General features: G+C 36.2%; 1 protein-coding gene across 1 annotated transcript in view; it reads left to right on the top strand.

The window, feature by feature from the left end:
- Window positions 1–17,739, top strand: part of LOC105083613 (glycerophosphodiester phosphodiesterase domain-containing protein 4) — an 80,132-nt gene extending 62,393 nt beyond the window's left edge. The window contains exons 13-15 of the mRNA XM_074373090.1: window positions 13,781–13,928; window positions 16,819–16,901; window positions 17,667–17,739. Coding sequence (XP_074229191.1) covers window positions 13,781–13,928; window positions 16,819–16,901; window positions 17,667–17,739 — 304 coding nt within the window. The remainder of the gene's footprint in view (window positions 1–13,780; window positions 13,929–16,818; window positions 16,902–17,666) is intronic.
- The last annotated feature ends 793 nt before the right edge of the window (window positions 17,740–18,532 follow it).

Below are 18,532 nucleotides of genomic sequence, written 5' to 3'. Positions count from 1 at the left end.
GTTGTGTTCATCTCTGGTGTACAGTGATTCAGTTAAATATATATGCTTATTTATACAAGATATTGAATATAGTTCCCTGTGCTATACAATAGGATCTTGTTTATCTGCTTATCTATTTTATGTATAGTAGTTAGTATCCGCATATCCCAAACTGCCAGTTTATCCCTTTCCGCCTTTTCTCCACTGGTAACCATAAGTTTCTTTTCTATGTCTGTGAGTCTATTTCTATTTTGCAACTAAGTTCATTTGTGTCATCTTTTTTAGATTCTACATATAAATGACATTATATGGTATTTGTCTCTTTCTGTCTTACTTCACTTAGAATGATATTCTCCAGATCCAACCATGTTGCTGCAAATGGCATTATTTCATTCTTTTTATGGCTGAGTAGTATTCCATTGTGTGTATGTGTCTGCGTATGTGTGTATGTATCACAACTTCTTTATCCAGTCATCTGTTGATGGACATTTAGGCTGCTTATGTCTTGGCTATTGTAAATAGTGCTGGAATGAACACTGGGGTGCATGTATCTTTTTGAATTAGAGTTTCCTTCAGATATATGCCTAGGAGTAGGACTGCTGGATCACATGGTAAGTCTATTTTTAGTTTTTAAGGGATTTCCATACTGTTTTCCATAATGACTGCACCAAATTACATTCCCACCAACAGTATAGGAAGGTTCCCTTTGCTCCACACCTTTTTCAGCACTTATTGTTGTGGACTTTTTAATGATTGCCATTCTGACTTGTGTGAGGTGATACGTCATTGTAGTTTTGAGTTGCATTTCTCTGATAATTAGTGATACTGAGCATCTTTTCATGTGCCTTTTGGCCATTTGTATATCTTCATTGGAAAAATGTTTGTTCACGTCTTCTGCCCAATTTTTGATTTTTTTGGGGGGGTTATTAAGCTGTTTGAGCTGTTTATATGTTCTGGAAATTAAGCCCTTGTCAGTTGCATCATTTGAACAATATTTTGTCCCATTCTGTAGGGTATCTTTTTGTTTTGTTTATAGCTTCCTTTGCTGTGCAAAAGCCTATAAGTTTTATTAGGTCCCATTTGTTTATTTTTCCTTTAATTTCTATTGCCATGGTAGACTGGCCTAGGAGAACACTGCAATGATTTATCTCAGAGAATGTTTTGCCTATGTTTTCTTCTAGGAGATTTATGGTGTCTTGTCTTATATTTAAGTCTTTAAGCTATTTTGAGTTTATTTTTGTGTATGGTGTGAGAGTGTGTTCTAACTTCATTGATATACTGTACAACTTTCCTAAGGTACTTACCAAAGAGGCTATCTTTTCTCCATTGTATATTCTTGCTTCCTTTGTTTAAGATTAATAGCCCATAGGTGTATGGGTTTATTTTGGGGCTGTCTGTTCTGTTTCATTGATCCATATGTCTATTTTTGTGCCAATTCCACACGTTTGATTACAGTAGCTTTGTAGAATTGTCTGAAGCCTGGGAGACTTATGCCTCCAGCTTTGTTCTTTTTCTTCAGTATTAGTCTGGCAATTGTGGGTCTTTTGTGATTTCATATAAATTTTAGGGTTATTTGTTCTAGTTCTGTGACAAATTTTCTGGGTAATTTGATAGGGATCTTATTAAATCTGTAAATTGCTTTGGGTATTATGGGTATTTTAACAATATTTATTCTTCCAATCCAAAAGCATGAGATATCTTCTGTTTGTTTAAATCATCTTTAATATCCTTAATGTTTTATAGTTCTCTGCATATAAATCTTTCACCTCACTTTTCAAGTTTATTCCTAAGTATTTTTAAATGAGATTTAAAAAGGGGTTGTTTTTTTACTTTCCTTTTCTGATGTTTCATTATTAGTGTAAATAAATGTAACAGATTTCTGTATGTTAATCTTGTATCCTGCTACCTTGCTGAATTCATTTATCAGCTCTTTTAGTTTTTGTGTGGATATTTAGGGGTTTCTATATATAGTATGTCATCTGTATACAGTGACAATTTTACCTCTTCACTTCTGATTTGATTTCCTTTTCTTTTTCTTGTCTGATTGCTGTGGCTAGGACTCCCAATATTATGTTGAATAGAAGGTGGCTAGGACTTCCAGTACTATGTTGAATAGAAGTTTTAAGAGTGGGCATCCTTGTCTTGTTTCAGATTTTAGCAGGAAAGCTTTCAGTTTTTCACTGTTGAGTATTATGTTGGCTGTGGGTTTATCATAAATAGCTTTTATTATGTTAAGATATATTCCCTCTATGCCCACTTTGGTAAAAGGATTTTTTTTATCATGAATGGATACTGAATTTTATCAAATGATTTTTCTGCATCTGTTGAGATGATCATGTCATTTTCATTTTTTCTTTTGTTGATGTGGTGTAGCACATTGACTGGTTTGCTTCTGGTAAACCATCCTTGTGTCCCTGGGATGAATCAAACTTGATTGTAGTGTATGATCTTTTTATGTGTTGTTGGATTTGGTTTACTGATATTTTGCTTAGAATTTTTGTATCTATATTCATCAAAGATACTGGCCTTGGAGGGTGGGAAGGGACAGACTGGGATTTCAAAATTTGTAGAAATGGACAGGCATATGCAGAATAGATAAACAAGATTATACTGTATAGCACAGGGAAATATATACAAGATCTTGTGGTAGCTCACAGTGAAAAAAGTGTGACAATGAATATATGTATGTTCATGTATAATTGAAAAATTGTGCTCTACACTGGAATTTGACACAACATTGTAAAATGACTATAACTCAAAAAAATGTTTTTTAAAAAAATGTATTGGCCTGCAGTTTTCTTTTTTGGTAATGTCTCTGTCTGGTTTTGGTATCAGGGTGATGGTGCTTCACAGAATGAGTTTGGGAGTGTCACCTATTCTTCAGTCTTTTGGAAGAGTTTGAGAAGGACTGGTATAAGTTCTTCCTTGTACTCTTGGTAGAATTCCTCAGTAAAGCCATCCAGTATTGGACTTATGTTTGCAGGGAGTTTTTTTGTTTGTTTCTTTTTATTTTTAAATTACTGAGTCTATTTCACTTCTAGTGATCAGTCTGTTCAAATTATCTGTTTCTTCTTGATTCAGTTTTGGTAGACTGTATGTTTCTAGAAACTTGTCCATTTTTTCTAGGTTGTCCAATTTGTTGATATATAATTGTTCATAGTTTACTCTTTTTTTTTTTAATTTCTGTGATATTGGGTGTAATTTCTCCTCTTTCACTTCTTAATGTTTGTTTATTTATGTCCTCTCTTGTTTCTTCTTGGTGAGCCTGGCCAGAGGTTTGTTGATTTTGTTTACTCTTTCAAAAAACCAACTACTGGTTTTATTGATTTTTTTCCTAGTGTTTTTTAAATCTCTTATTTATTTCATTCCTGATGCTTATTATTTTCTTTCTTCTGATGACTTTAGGTTTTGTTTGTTCTTCTTTTTCTAATTCTTTTAGGTGGTAGATTATGTTGTCTGTTTGAGATCGTCCTTGTTTTTTGAGGAAAGCCTGTATCGCTATGAACTTTCCTCTTAGGACTGCTTTTGCTGCATTTCATAGATTTTGTGTAGTTGTGTTTTCATTGTCATTTGTCTCAAGGTATTTTAAAATTTCCTCTTTGATTTCGTCATTGGCCCATTGGTTTTTTAGTAGCATGCTGATTAGTCTTCAGTCTTTTTTTCTTTTTCTGTGTTTGATTTCTAGTTTCATGCCACTGTGGTCAGAAAAGATGCTTGAAATAATTTCTATCCTCTTAAATTTGTTGAGGCTTGTTTTGTGTCTGAGTATGTGGTCTGTCCTAAAGAATGTTACATGTGCACTTGAAAAGAATGTATGTTCTGTTTTTTGGTTGTAATGTCCTGAAGATATCAATTAAGTCTAACTGTTCTGTTGTATCATTTAATATCTCTGTTACCTTTCTGTGTGGAAGATCTGTCCAATGATGTTAGTGGAGTGTTAAGGTCTCCTGCTATTACTGTATCCCTGTCAATTTCTCCCTTTATGTCTGTCAGTATTTGTTTTATGCATTTAAATGCTCCTATATTGGGTACATATATGTTACCAAGTAAAATATCCTTTACTTGCATCTATCCTTTAATTATTATATAGTGTCTTTCTTTATCTTTCTTTATGGCCTTTGTTTTAAAGTCTGTTTTCTCTGTTACGAGTTTTGCAACCCCTGCTATCTTGTCATTTCCATTTGCATGAAATATCATTTTCTATCCCCTCACTTTCAATCTATGTGTATTCTTTGTCCTAAAGTAGGTCTCATGAAGGCAGCATTTTGAGGCTCTTGTTTTATTACCCCGTCTCCCATTATATGTCTTTTGATTGGAGTGTTTAGTCCATTGACATTTAACGTAATTATGGATAGATATGTATTTATTGCCATTTTAAACCTTGTTTTCCAGGGGATTTTGTATTTTTTCTGTTTCTTTCTTTTTGTTTTTGTTTTTTCCTTTTTTTTACCTTGTTGATTTTATTTTGTATTTTGCTTGAGTTCTTTTCTTTTTGGTTTTTGTGACTATTGTGTTTTTGACTTATGGTTACCCTGTTTTTCAAGTATGTTAAACCATTACTATATATACTTACTTTAGACTGGTAATTATATAAGCTGAAACACATTCTTAAAAAAAAAAAAGAAAAAAATCTAATTTTCTTACTCCCCTCCCTGACATTGTATGATTTTGATGTCCTCTTTTACATCTTAGTGTTTATTATTTGCTGTTTATTATAGTTATTATCACATTTCCTATAGTGATTTTCTTTTTTCTCTACATTGCTGGATTTCTTTTCTATTTAGGGAAAATCAATGTTTCTTTTAGGATAGTTTTTAGTATTGCTGTATTCTTTTAGTTTTTGCTTGTCTGAGAAATTCTTTCTCTCTTCTTCTGTTCTAAATGGTAATCTTGCTGGATAGAGTATCCTAAGTTGCAGGTTTTCCTCTTTCAGGACTTTGAATATATTTTGTCACTCCTTTCTGGGCTGCGACATTTCTGTAGGGAAATCAGCTGATAGCATTATGGGGGTTCCTTCGTAATATGTTCTTTGTTTTAATCTTGTTGCCTTTAGAAATTTCTCTTTAACTTTTGCCATTTTAATAATAATATGTGCTGGTGTAGGTTTGTTTAGGTTCATCTTGTTTGGGACCTTCTGTCCTTCCTGTACTTGGATATCTGTTTTCTTCTTTAGGTTTGGGAAGTTTTCAGCTTAATTTCTTCAAATACATTTTCTATCCTCCTTTCTCTTTCTTCTCCTTCTGGAACCCCTATTATGCATAGATAGTCATGCTTTATATTATCCCTTAAGTCTCTTATATTCCTTTCTTTTTTTTTCATTTCTTTTTCTTTTTTTTTTTACATCTCTTTTTAAAAATTTTATTTTATTGAGTTATAGTCAGTTTACAATGTTGTGTCAGTTTCCATTGCAGAGCACAACTTTTCAGTCATACATGAACATACATATATTCATTGTCACATTTGTTTTCACTGTGAGCTACCACAAGATCTTGTATATATTTCCCTGTGCTATACAGTATAAACTTGATTATCTATTCTATATATACCTGTCCGTATCTACAGATTTTGAACTCCCAGTCTGTCCCTTCTTACCCCCCTCCCCACTGGCAACCAAAAGTTTGTATTCTATGTCTGTGAGTCTGTTTCTGTTTCATGTTTAAATTCATTTGTCTTCTTCTTCTCTTTCTCCTTCTCCTTCTCTTTCTTCTTTAGATTCTACATATGAGTGATATCATACAGTATTTTTCTTTCTCTTTCTGGCTTACTTCACTTAGAATGGCATTCTCCAAGGACATCTGTGTTGCTGCAAATGGCATTAAGTTGTCATTTTTATGGTTGAATAGTATTCCATTGTATAAATATACCACCTCTTCTTTATCCAGTCATCTGTCATGGACATTTAGGTTCTTTCCATGGCTTGGCTATTGTAAATAGTGCTGCTATGAACATTGGGGTGCAGGTGTCTTTTTGGAGTAGGGTTCCTTCTGGATATATGCCCAGGAGTGGGATTGCTGGGTCATATGATAAGCCTATTCCTACTCTTTTGAGGAATCTCCATACTGTTTTTCACAATGGCTGCACCAGACTGCATTTCCACCAGCAGTGTAGGAGGGTTCTCTTTTCTCCACAGCCTCTCTAGCATTTATCATTTGTGGACTTTTGAATGATGGCCATTCTAACTGGTGTGAGGTGATACCTCATTGTAGTTTTGATTTGCATTTCTCTGGTAATTAGTGATATTGAGCATTTTTTCATGTGCCTATTGATCATTTGTATTTCTTCCTTGGAGAATTGCTTGTTTAGGTCTTTTGCCCATTTTTGGATTGGGTTGTTTGTTTTTTTCTTAAGTCGTATGAGCTGCTTATATATTCTGGACATCAAGCCTTTGTCAGTTTCATCTTTTGTAAAAATTTTCTCCCATTCCATAGGTTGTCGTTTTCTTTTCCTTATGGTTTCATTTCTTTTTCTATCTGCTGTTCTGATTGGGTGATTTCCATTATTCTGTCTTCCAGGTCACTTATTCATTCTTTTGCATTATTTAGTTTGCTATTTGTTGCCTTTAGCTCTACTTTCATCTCAGCAACTGAGTTTTCTGATTTCAAGTGGCTCTTTATAGTTTCTAGTTCTTTTTCACAATAATCTGTATTTCTATCGATAGCCTTTCTTAATTTCTTCAGTATTTTTATTGTCTCCTTTTTGAACTCGAACTCTTATATTCTGGAGAGTTGTATTTCATTGGTTGTACTTTCAGGGGATTTCTCTTGTTCTTTTAATTGGGAATGGTTCCCTTTCTTTTTCCTTTTACCTATATTTCTCTGACTTAAGAATTTAGGGTTAACAGTTATCTACTGTGGTCTTGATGGGCTGTTTCTATGTGGGAGTCTCCCTGTGTAGTCTCTGTGTATCTAATATTTTTGTTGTAAGGACTGTTTTTACTATTGATGGCTGCTATGTCTGTCCTCTGTTTGTGCTGGCTATTATCCCCTTGATAGGGTGTGTGGTTGGTGTGGTGACCAGTGCCTGCACTGGATGTTTAATGGGGCCTCCTGTTTGCTCTGTGGTTGTCACAGCTCTGTTGGGGGCCAGGTCTGCTGTTTTTTAATGTTGCCATCTTTAATGGTTTGGTATTAGTTCTTCTTGAAATGTGTGATGGAATTCACTAGTGAAGTCGTTGGGTCCAGAGTTTTTCTTTGTTAGAAGATTTTTGGTTAATGATTCAATCTCCTTACATATTATAGGTCTATTTGCATTTTCTAATTCTTCATGATTAGAAGGTAGGTTTTGTGTTTCCATGAATTTGTCCATTTCATCTAGATCATCCAGTTTGTTGGGATACAACTGTTCATAGTCCTTTCTTATAATCCTTTTTATTTTGGTAAAATTGGTAGTAATAGCCCTGCTGTTATTTCTGATTTCAATAATTTGAGTTTTTCTTTTTATTATTAGTAGTTCTGGCTAAAGGTTTATCAATTTTGTTTAACTTTTTGAAGAACTAATTTTTTGTTTCGTTGAGTTTCTCTGTTGGTTTTCTGTTCTCAATTTCATTTAATTCTGCTCTAATCTTTATCATTTTCTTCCTTTTGCTTTGTTGGCTCAATTTGTTTTTCTTTTTATAATTTCTTATGTTGTAAACTTAGGTTGTTGACTTGAGATTTTTTTTTTGTTTTTTAAATATCAACATTAATGACTATAAATTTCCCCCCTAGCACCACTTTTACTGCATGCCAATAGTTTTAATATGTTGTGTTTTCATTCTTGTTCATCTCCAAATATTTTGTAATTTCCCTTGCAATTTCTTTTTTGATCCATTGGTAGTTTAAAAGTTTGTTAAGTTCCATAAATATGTGAAGTTTCCAGTTTTCTTTCTGTTATTGGCTTCTAACTTCATCCTGATGTGGTTGGAGGAGACCCTTTGTATGGTATCAATCTGTTTAAATCTATTGAGACTTAATTTGTTGCCTGGCATATGGTCTGTTTGGAAATGTGCAATTAAGAAAAATGTGTATGCTGTTATTGTTGGGTTTAGTGTTCTATATATATCTATTAGATATAGTTAGTTCTTGTGTTGATTAAGTCTTCTGTTTTCCTACTTACCTTCTGATTGTTCTATTCATTTTTGAGAGTGGGATATTAAAATCTCCTACCGTTGTTATACAACTCCAATTCTGTCAGTGTTTGCTTTGTCAATTTTACTGGTCTGTCATTAGGCACGTAAATGTTTAGAATTATTACATATTATTGCTATATTAAATCTTTTATTAATATATAATGCCTTTCTTTGTCTCTTATAACCTTTTTTGTTATAAATCCTCTTTTATCTGATATCAGTATAGCCACCCCTGCTCTTTTTGTTTACTATTTGCATTGAGTATCTTTTTCCATCCTTTCACTTGTAATCTGTCTGTGTCTTTTCATATAAAGTTAATCTCTTATAGACATTGAATTGAAACATGTGTTTTATCCACTCTGCCTGTCTCTACCTTTTGCTTGGAGAGTTTGACTCATTTACATTTAAAATAATTACATACAAGGAGGGATTTTGTTATGCTGTTACTTCTGTCATTTTTGTAAATATTTGTTATTTCTGTCATCTATTATTTTTTAATTCCTTTATGCCTTATAGCTTTCTTGTACCTTTGGTTTCTGCATTACAGTTTTCTTTTGTGTTTAGTTGACTTTTTATAGTAAAACATTTAAATCCGTTTCTCATTTCCTTTTGTTTATATTCTATATCTATTTTGTAGTTACCATGGGAATTATATTTAATATCCTGAAGTTTTAACACCCTTATTTGAATTTATACCAGCTTAACTTCAATAACATATAAAAATTCTGTTCCTTTATAGAGCTCTTCCTATCTTTTTGGGTTGTTGATGTCTGAAAATTACATCTTTATATATTCTGTGCCCCAAAACATAGACTAGTAATTTTTAAAAATGCATTAGTTTTATTTATTTATTTATTTTTATTTTATTTTATTTTTTTAACATTTTTTATTGATTTATAATCATTTTACAATGTTGTGTCAAATTCCAGTGTTCAGCACAATTTTTCAGTCATTCATGGACATATACACACTAATTGTCACATTCTTTTCTCTGTGAGTTATCATAACATTTTGTGTATATTTCCCTGTGCTATACAGTGTTATCTTGTTTATCTATTCTACAATTTTGAAATCCCAGTCTATCCCTTCCCACCCTCCACCCCCCTGGTAACCACAAGTCTGTATTCTCTGTCTATGAGTCTATTTCTGTCCTGTATTTACGCTTTGTTTTTGTTTTTGTTTTTTAGATTCCACATATGAGCGATCTCATATGGTATTTTTCTTTCTCTTTCTGGCTTACTTCACTTAGAATGACATTCTCCAGGAGCAACCATGTTGCTGCAAATGGAATTATGTTGTTGGTTTTTATGGCTGAGTAGTATTCCATTGTATAAACATACCACCTCTTCTTTATCCAGTCACCTGTTGATGGACATTTAGGCTGTTTCCACGTTTTGGCTATTGTAAATAGTGCTGCTATGAACATTGGGGTGCAGGTGTCATCCTGCAGTAGGGTTCCTTCTGGATACAAGCCCAGGAGTGGGATTCCTGGGTCATATGGTAAGTCTATTCCTAGTCTTTTGAGGAATCTCCACACTGTTTTCCATAGTGGCTGCACCAAACTGCATTCCCACCAGCAGTGTAGGAGGGTAAAAATGCATTAGTTTTAAATCATGTAGAAAAAACTTGCGGGGTTGCAAACCAAAGTTACCATAATACTAGCTTTTAGACTCACAATTATTTTTTTCTTTAGATGTATTAGTCTCTTAAATCATGTAGAAAACAAAGAGTACAGTTACAAACTATTGTTACAGTAGTACTAGGTTTTATAACTGCCACATGCTTCCTTTTATTGAGATCTTTATTTCATCATACAGTTTTGAGTTACTGTCCAGTGTCCGTTCATTTCACCTTGCAGTACTCCATTGAGCTTTTCTTGCAAGGCAGGTCTAGTGACCATGAACTCCCTAAGCTTTAGTTTATCTGGAATGTCTTAATTTGTTCCTCACTTTTGAATGACAGTTTTGCTGGCTAATATAGGATCCTTGGTTGACCATGTTTTATTTTAACACTTTAAATGTGTGGACCCACTGCCTCTGGCCTCCAAAATTTATTATAAGTCCACTGGTGATGTTACTGAGGATCCCTTGTATGTGACACATTGCTTCTTTCTTGGGTTTTCAATATTCTCTTTTTCTCTTTGACTTTTGAAAGTTTTATTATAGTATGTCTCAGTACGAGTCTCTTTGAATTCATCTTGGAGTTTGTTGATTTTCTTGGATATTGAACTTTCATGTCTTTGATAAATTTGGGAAATTTACAGCCATCATTTCTTCAAATAACCTCTCTGTCCCTTTATCTCTCTCCTTTCTTTTTGGAACTCCAACAATGCAAATACTGATTTGTTGGTTGGTGTCCCACAGATATCTTACTCTCTGTTCACTTTTCTTAAAGTTTTTTTTCTTCCTGTTCTTCAGACTGGTTAAATTCTATTGTCCTGTCTTCAACTTCACAGATTCTTTATTCTACTGCTCAAGTCTGCCTTTGAATCCTAATAATCAGATTTTCATATCAGTTACTGTACTATTCAGTTTCAGAATTATTTTTGGTTTCTTTTTTAGCTTTCTGTCTCTTCATTAATATTTCCATTTTGTTTATACGTTTTTTTACTTTACATCTTCCTTTAGTTCTTTGAGTATTTTAAAGATGGTTGTTTTCAAGTCTTTGACTAGCATATCCACAAACAGCTCTTTTCCAGGAATAATTTCTGTTGATTTTTCCTTTGAATGGGCCATGCTTTCTTGTGTCTTTGTATGCCTTGTGATTTTTTGTTGAAAAATGGATATTTGAATCTAATAATCTGGTAACTCTGGAAATCAGAATCTTTCCTTCCTCAACGTATGCTTCTATTTGTTATTTACTTATTTGTATATTTGTTTTTGTTGGCTGTCTCTGTGTTAAGACTCTGAGGTTTAAACTTAAGGTCTTCTCAGGTCTTTTCTGTTCCTTTCCCTGGTTATACATGGTCACTTTCTGATTTTCCTCATGTATGCAGTTGCTTTTACATGTCCTAGTCTATAATGTATGGCTCTCAAACAGGGAGAAAAAGAAAAATAAAAGGTGGATAGGAAAGCGTGCTGGCCCTTTAAATTCCCTGACAGTCATTTCAGTGAGGATGGGAGAGGTTTGCAGCAATGAGGGGAAGTGCAACAATCATGTTTTCCCTCCTCTTTGTCTACACCTACGTGATCAGAAGCACCAGTGATTAGAGCACAGATCCCTGATATTTGAAGGATAGGGTCCTTTTGGCCCACCTTGGCTTCTACAAGCTGTGTGCAAGCTGCTTCAGGAACAAGTGCACATCTGCCTGCCGTGGGGCTAGGGGCTGGTGTACTGTAACTGCTACTATACCTAGTGATGAAATCGACCAAAGTTAGCTGTAACTTACCATCCAAACCTTCCCTGGATCTCAAAAGCCTTCAATAGACTCAGTAGTTCCAAAATAGTTGCATTTCACTAGTGTAGTTACTGTGTAGGTAGGGAGATGGATTCCTGGTATTTTCTTCTCTGCCACCTTCTAAGAATTCCCTCCTGTGAACATAAGTTTTTATTTTTTTATGGGATAAATGCCTAAGAATGCAGTTTCTGGGTTATGGTAATTATTTGTCTAGTTTTATAGAAACTGCCAATCCTTTTACATTCCTGCCGACAGTGTATGATGGTCCACTCTACATCCTTGTACTAATTTTGGGCATTGTCACTGTTTTTCATTGTAGACATTCTGATAGGTGTATAGTGATATCTCATTGTGGTTTTAATTTTCATTCTCTGATAGTTAATGATGTTGAACATATTATTATGTGATTATTTGCCAGTGGTATACTCCCTTCAGTGAAATGACTCTTTGTATCCTTTCTAACTGAATTGCTTGATTTTTTTTTTTATTGTTTAGTTTTGAGAGTTCTTGATATAGTATAGATACTAGTCCTTTGCTGGATATGTTATTTTCAAATACTTTGTCCCAGTCTGGCTGGTCTGTAGCATCCTTTTAACAGTTTTCCACAGAACAGAGTTTAAAAATTTTGATGCGGCTTAACTTACGAATTTTACCTTTTATGATCATACTTTTAGTGTTGAATTTAAGAGCTCTTTATCTATCTCTTAGGTCTCAAAGATTTCTCCTGTGTTTTAAACATATTCTTTTATTACTTTCATCAGTATTATATAGTTCACAGCTTTAAGATCCTGTGCTGGTTTTAAGTTTATACCTAGTTATTTAATTTTCTTTGGAGTGATAGTTAATGGTATTGTTTTAAATTTCAGTTTCTGTATGTTTATTAATGAGTATAAATGTGATTGATTTTTGTGTGTTGGTTTCAGAAAGTATAAAAAGTACCTTTTTAAAAAACTGTTTCCTTATTTTTATTTTTTAAATTTATCTTTAGGTGATTTGTGGAATTGTCTTAAAGACAGTTATAACATGTCGGGTAACTAATTGCAAGCACTCCTGTAAAGGTGGTACTGTTACTTTTATTTACTGTTTGTACACTGAGCCTAAGAACTTGTGAAGCTAGTATTTGACAGACAGCAGACCTGGGATTCAAACCCAGGCTTGTACAGAACTGTTTCTAATATGCTATACCATCTTAAGGTTTTAAAAAACAGTTTTTGAAAGCATTTATTACATGGTGTGTTTTCTGAGAAATTTAATCCCTGAAACTGACAACTTGACTAGAGTTACTAGATGTTCTTCAACTTTTTTTCCTACTGGTTCTATAGACAGTGCGGAAATATCTACTGACATTTAGTACTGACATTGGGAATAGTGGGTTCCATTCCCCCTACTCAATGCTTGTAAAAATTTTTTATATTTAAAATTTAAATATTCACCAGATTGATATTCATTTATTCATTTCTTCAATTAGCTGTTCATGAAGGCAAGTATTATGCTAGGTATTGGATATACAGAGATGAGTAAGACACAGTCTCTGATTTTAATTTGCTTACAAGAAGACCAATAGGAAAGCAGATAAATACATAGAGGGTAGTAAGTACTCTGATGAAAGTAAGTATATTTGCTGCACAATAGTGTGCTGGACCTGGTTGATAACAGCTCATTTGAGCTAATTATTAAATATCCAGGAAATTTGCAAACCTGTATTACCAGTGGTAGCTCAAAATTGGCTATTGCAGTAGTATTTACATTGTGGAAATTGGCAAATTCCACAATTAGGGCTTTCCTTTTTTTCTTTCCCTCTCTCCTTCCCTCCAGTCCTCCCTCCTTCCCTCTCTCTTTCCTCCTTTCCTTCCTTCTTTTCTTTTTTTCTCCTAGGACAGCCAGTTTACTAAAATACTACTGTTGGTATAGGAGCAAAGATATTAAATCCTGTTCTTTTACAGATTGGGTTTTTTAAATAAGATAATTTTTTTGAAGTTTTATTTAGTTTTTTGGGGGGGGGATGAGGGGTGGTTATTTATTTATTTATTCTTAGAGACTGTACTGGGGATTGAACTCAAGACCTTGTGCATGCTAAGCATGCACTCTACCACTTGAGCTATACCCTCTCCCCAAATCCAGTTCTTAATCTCATTGTAACATGAGCCTATTCTGCATGTCATATAAGTTGTTTCAGGACCAGATACTTCTGGTGACTTAACAATAAACAGCCTTTTACAAACTTGGTGGCTGTTTCCCCTTTAGATGGTGAGAGTGAGATTAAGTTTAAATCCCCTGTGGTTTCTTTGTCTTCTCAGAGAGTATAAAGCAGCGAATATCAACATCAATTTATACATCGTCAATGAACCTTGGCTCTTCTCACTGGCCTGGTGCTCCAGGATTCAGTCAGTGACCACAGACAACATTCAGGTCCTGAATCAGATAAATCACCCTTACTTCTTCATGGTGAGCTGGTTGTTCAAATTGTTCTTCCAAGTCTGGTGCAATAGGAGTCTGTCCCCTACCCTACTCCTGCATTTCCCACTGTCCGTCCCCAGCTACTTAAGGGTAGAGACTTATGTGGCATTCTTCCTTCTCTCACGCAGATCCTTTTGTGATTTCAGGGAGAAATTAATATTGGTATGATACTTGCTGTTTATTGAATCCTCACAGTGTGCCTTTCATACATTATGTAATTAAACCCTCTGAGTTAGTCACTATTATTATCTCAATGTGGAATCTGAGCTTGAAGCTATAAAGATCCTCACACATCATCACAAGATTCAGACTGAGGTCTGACTCCAGAGTTCTGTTCCTGTGGTCCCACCTTCCTGGAGGCATGGCAGCAATGACAGAGGCACCAGGTGTGGGGAGAAAACCAAGTGTACTTGAATCCAAAGTGAAAACTGTGTGTCCTGAGCAAAATGCTTTTGAAAAGGAGAGAGAGTCCAGCCCCCAGGCTTGATTTCCCCTTCTGTCCTGCAACTGCTTCTGGCCGGAGGCTTGGGGACCTGAAGACCTGGGTTACAGTCCCCGCTAAATCCCATCGCTTATTATCTTGAAGAGAGCCCCAGCTAACCAGTTAACTGCTACACAGCCTGTCTTACCAGTGTGGAGTGGTGGACTGAGAGGCACACAGTAGCCTACAACAGAAAACAGCTTAATTTCTCTCCACCGACTCTCTAAACTGCTCTCTGACCTGGGTCTTTCCCTGCCCCTGAATGAAATCTTACTCAGACCCCTTAGCATTTCTAGTCACTCTTAGATAATTCTTTAAAGTACAGTTTAGTCACCAAAAAGTTTGTTTATTTGTAAATCGGAGATAAAAATAGTGCATAGAAGCAATTTTATTCAGCATAATTGGGTCTGCTTAGTGGTCTGTTAATTGGAAAAAACAGGGAATTGTGAAATAAATGAGATATGGTCTATTAGCATAATCACTTAGTGGCTTAAAACTAACAAATATTTGTTTTTCGTATTCTGTATGGTAGCTGATTAGTTTCTCCGGTCTGAGCCAGCTCAACTGGACTAGGTGGTCTAGGATGGTCTGATTCATATGTCTGGGGTCTTACCTACAGTGACCGGGTCTTTCTTCATTTCACATTCACTTGGTAACATTGGGTTCCTCGTAGCAAGAGAGGTCAAGCCCCAATGTGCATGCCTTTTCAAGGATCTCCCATTGTGATGTTTGCTAATGTTCCAATGGCCAAAAAAAAAATCTCATGGTTAAGTCCAGATTCAAGGTGGGGCAGTAGAGAAACAGATTTACCTCTTGATGGAGAGGAACAGCAAAATCACACTTCATACAGGCCTATATTGGGAGGAATATGTGGTCATTTTTATAGGCAATCTGCCACACACATATCTCACATATTTTAGTTTATAATATTCATTCACTTTTTGACATAGACACAAAGTCTTTTTTTGAGGCTATTTCAGCTGATTGAATTGTGTATTCTCTTGCTTCTGTATACTTCCAAATGAATCATCTATGGTTTCTAACTTCTGTTTCCTTAAAGTAGAACAAGAACTTATAGTCACTGGGAGAAATGAACTGAATGAGGAATCTACCTAGATTTTTATAATTCTCTCCGTTCTCCCCAGTCTCTGAGTGTTTAACTCACACATAATTCAATTGCAGTTTATTTTTTAAAGACCTACTCTGTCTTCATTGAGTTTTCCAAAGTATTAACTTAGTTTCCTTGAAAATACCAAATATTTTAAATCAGATTCTAGAGACTTAAGTAGCACTTAGTTGCACTGCACAATTATAACAACAGGTACAACTGTTCCAGGCCATTTGGGGAGCAAGAACAACTGATTCTTGGTGACTGTACAGCTCACCTGGTGGGCACCCGGGAGCAGGCCAAGGCATCGGTCAGTAAGGCTCCCAGAGGGGATAACGAGCCTCAGTTTAGTGCAGGTTGGTACCTGCCTAGTAGAGCTGTAGTGAGGATTGGCTGTGAAAATACCCATAAAGTGCTTGGAACACTGCCTTAGCTCCTGTAGTGCTCACTGATGTTAGTTGTTGTTATCATCATTATCCTGATTGTCAGTAGTGTTGCTGCTGCTGTTATCATTATTAATCAGTCTAAAGAAAGACCCTGGGATTGGGTGGATAAGAAAGAATGAAAATGCCAGACCTGGACCATCAAGTAGTATTGGAGGGGAAACAATGAAGGTAGAAAGGGAGGATTAGACCAGGACATATGGAAGTCATACAAGAGAACCTAGAAGAGGGAGCTCTGTGAAATGGGTGATTCAGGCAAGGAGCCTGGAGAAGTGGGCCTGTTAATTAAGAATTATAATTTCAACATACTTATTTGAAGCATGATGATTTAGGACTGTGATTCCTAAATGCTGGTTCACAGCTGAGTTGCTCATTCCTGGGGAGCTTGTTAAAAATGCAGAAATTCTAATTCCAGAGTTTGTAGTGAGACCCAGGAGCCTGCATTACTGAAAGCTGCTCAGGTAGATCTGGATGCATAGCCAGGTTTGGGAAGCCATCCATGAAAACACAGAGCATGGAAAGTCAGGAAACGGGCTGTAGTCCTGTCCAGAATAGACTTGCTATGTGACATCTCTGGGACTCCCGCCCAGAGATCTGTCTTGAGGGTCCAGGGAGATGAAGGGTGTGAAGTGTCTGATCCCTTGTAGAGCCCTCTGCACAGGTAAGGGGTGATAGGATACCGGTAGGTGTTCTCTGTGTGTGAGACCAACCCCACCAATCAAGGTTCCTCTGCCTGATCTGCCCCTGCTCCATCCCTGGCAGCCAAGCAAGGGACTTGGCCCACATGACCTAGAATCCCTTCCAGCTCTAAAGTCCTATAACTATGGTTTGTTTTCCGTTCTGCAGACACCAAGTTTCTATATGTTCATATGGATTCTTATGGATGTTGTTTCTGCAATTTTCGTTTTTGCCATATTTTATTTTCATTGGTAAGCATATATTTATAATTTTATTTTTCCTAAAATAAAAATGTAAATGATTCTTGACAGAAATTAGAGAAAAAACAGTTCCATTCTCCCTGTAATCCCACATGGCAAATCCTCAAGGAGGCAGGGTTTTATCATCTGAATCTCTCATTTCTTCTCATGCTGCCTGCAGCTCCTCACCCCTTCTACCCACTCAATCTGAGATCATATTCAGAGGAGAAGGATTCTCACTAAGGTATGATCGAAGTCTGTTACTACAGATTTCTGTGGATCAGTTAGGGGAGGGCAGGGGTTGAAGGTTGTTCAGAACAAGTGCCTCCATCTTCTGCCTTCCACATAGCAGGGTTCTGTGTAAAGAGCAAGTTCACAAACCAGGAAACCTGGGTTTTAGTCCTGGCTTTGCCCTTGATTGCTGGATGACCCTGGGAAAGTCACTGCCTCTTTCTAGTCCACGTTTTTTGCTTTTTTTTAAATCTGTCCATGAAAATGACAGTTGGGAATTCTTGAAGGCAAATGCTACAATACTACAAGGTTCAAAGTGGGAGATGGGATATCTGGTAAAGAATTTTGGCTAGATGAGACCATGGTTGTTTAGACCTTATCATGTCCATCATTTCTTGATTTGACTTATCTTTTAAAGTGGGAAACTATAAAGCCTCTACTTAAATAAGAATTTGACTGGTTAATGTTCTTTTCTGGCCACTGGCTGAATTATTGACTCTTTTGGAAAAGGTGTAGGAGGCTCATGGATAGTCTGCTTCCTTCCAGGTGGAGAGAGAGCAGCAAAAAAGAAAAATTACTCAAAAGCACCAGCATATTCATGGGTAAGTCAGAGGCCTAGCCCACTCCCATCTCCTCATCCCTACACATTGCCTCCAGCATACAGGGCCTGCCTTTAATGTTTCTGACAAGAGCTGAAGAAGTCTGAAATCAGGGGGTGGAGACCAGTGAGGTTTTGTAACACATAGGCTAGGCACAGATTGTAGAGGGCCCTTGATATCAGGCTTCATTTTGGACTTTATCTCTAAAGCAGTGAGACTCCTTGGAAGGTTTTGAGCTTCATTATTTGTTGACTTGTTGATACATTCATTCATCACACAGTTACTGAGCACCACTTTGTGCCAGGCACTCTGAGAGAGATTTAATAACAGAAAGCTGTCTATGGAGGGTGGCCCCAGAGAAAAGAGGGCTGGTGCACAGAGAGCAGTGAGGAAGCAGGCAGAGGAATAGCAGCTGACCGTTGGTCCAGGCACTGAGGTCCAGGACAGAGAAGCTGCCATGCCCATCAGGGCTGAATGTGCCTTATTGGGCTTCAGTTGTGGGTGATGTGTGCTGGAAGGTGGAGGGAGGAAACTGCACAGGTCCTGGACTGCTGGACTAGAGCCTAGGCTCTGCGTGTAAGCAACCAGGAGATGCAAATGAGTTTCAAGTAAGGGAGCAGTATGCTTAGACAACTGTGTGAAAGGATGGAATTGAAGAATAACTTACTAGAATAACTCAGGAGCTGAGGAATTGAGATGGGCCCAGTAAGGGAGGCTAAGCCAGAGCTTATTTTTCAGGAGGTTGTGGGGATAATCACACAGTGAGTTTCTGGTTTGAGCACCCAGTACAGTGTCAAAGGGAAAACCACTTAG

This window comes from Camelus bactrianus, chromosome 10 (genome assembly GCF_048773025.1).
Source record: "Camelus bactrianus isolate YW-2024 breed Bactrian camel chromosome 10, ASM4877302v1, whole genome shotgun sequence".
Taxonomy (NCBI): domain Eukaryota; kingdom Metazoa; phylum Chordata; class Mammalia; order Artiodactyla; family Camelidae; genus Camelus; species Camelus bactrianus.
Note: the sequence above shows the minus strand (reverse complement) of the source record. Positions and strands in the feature narration are given on the sequence as shown.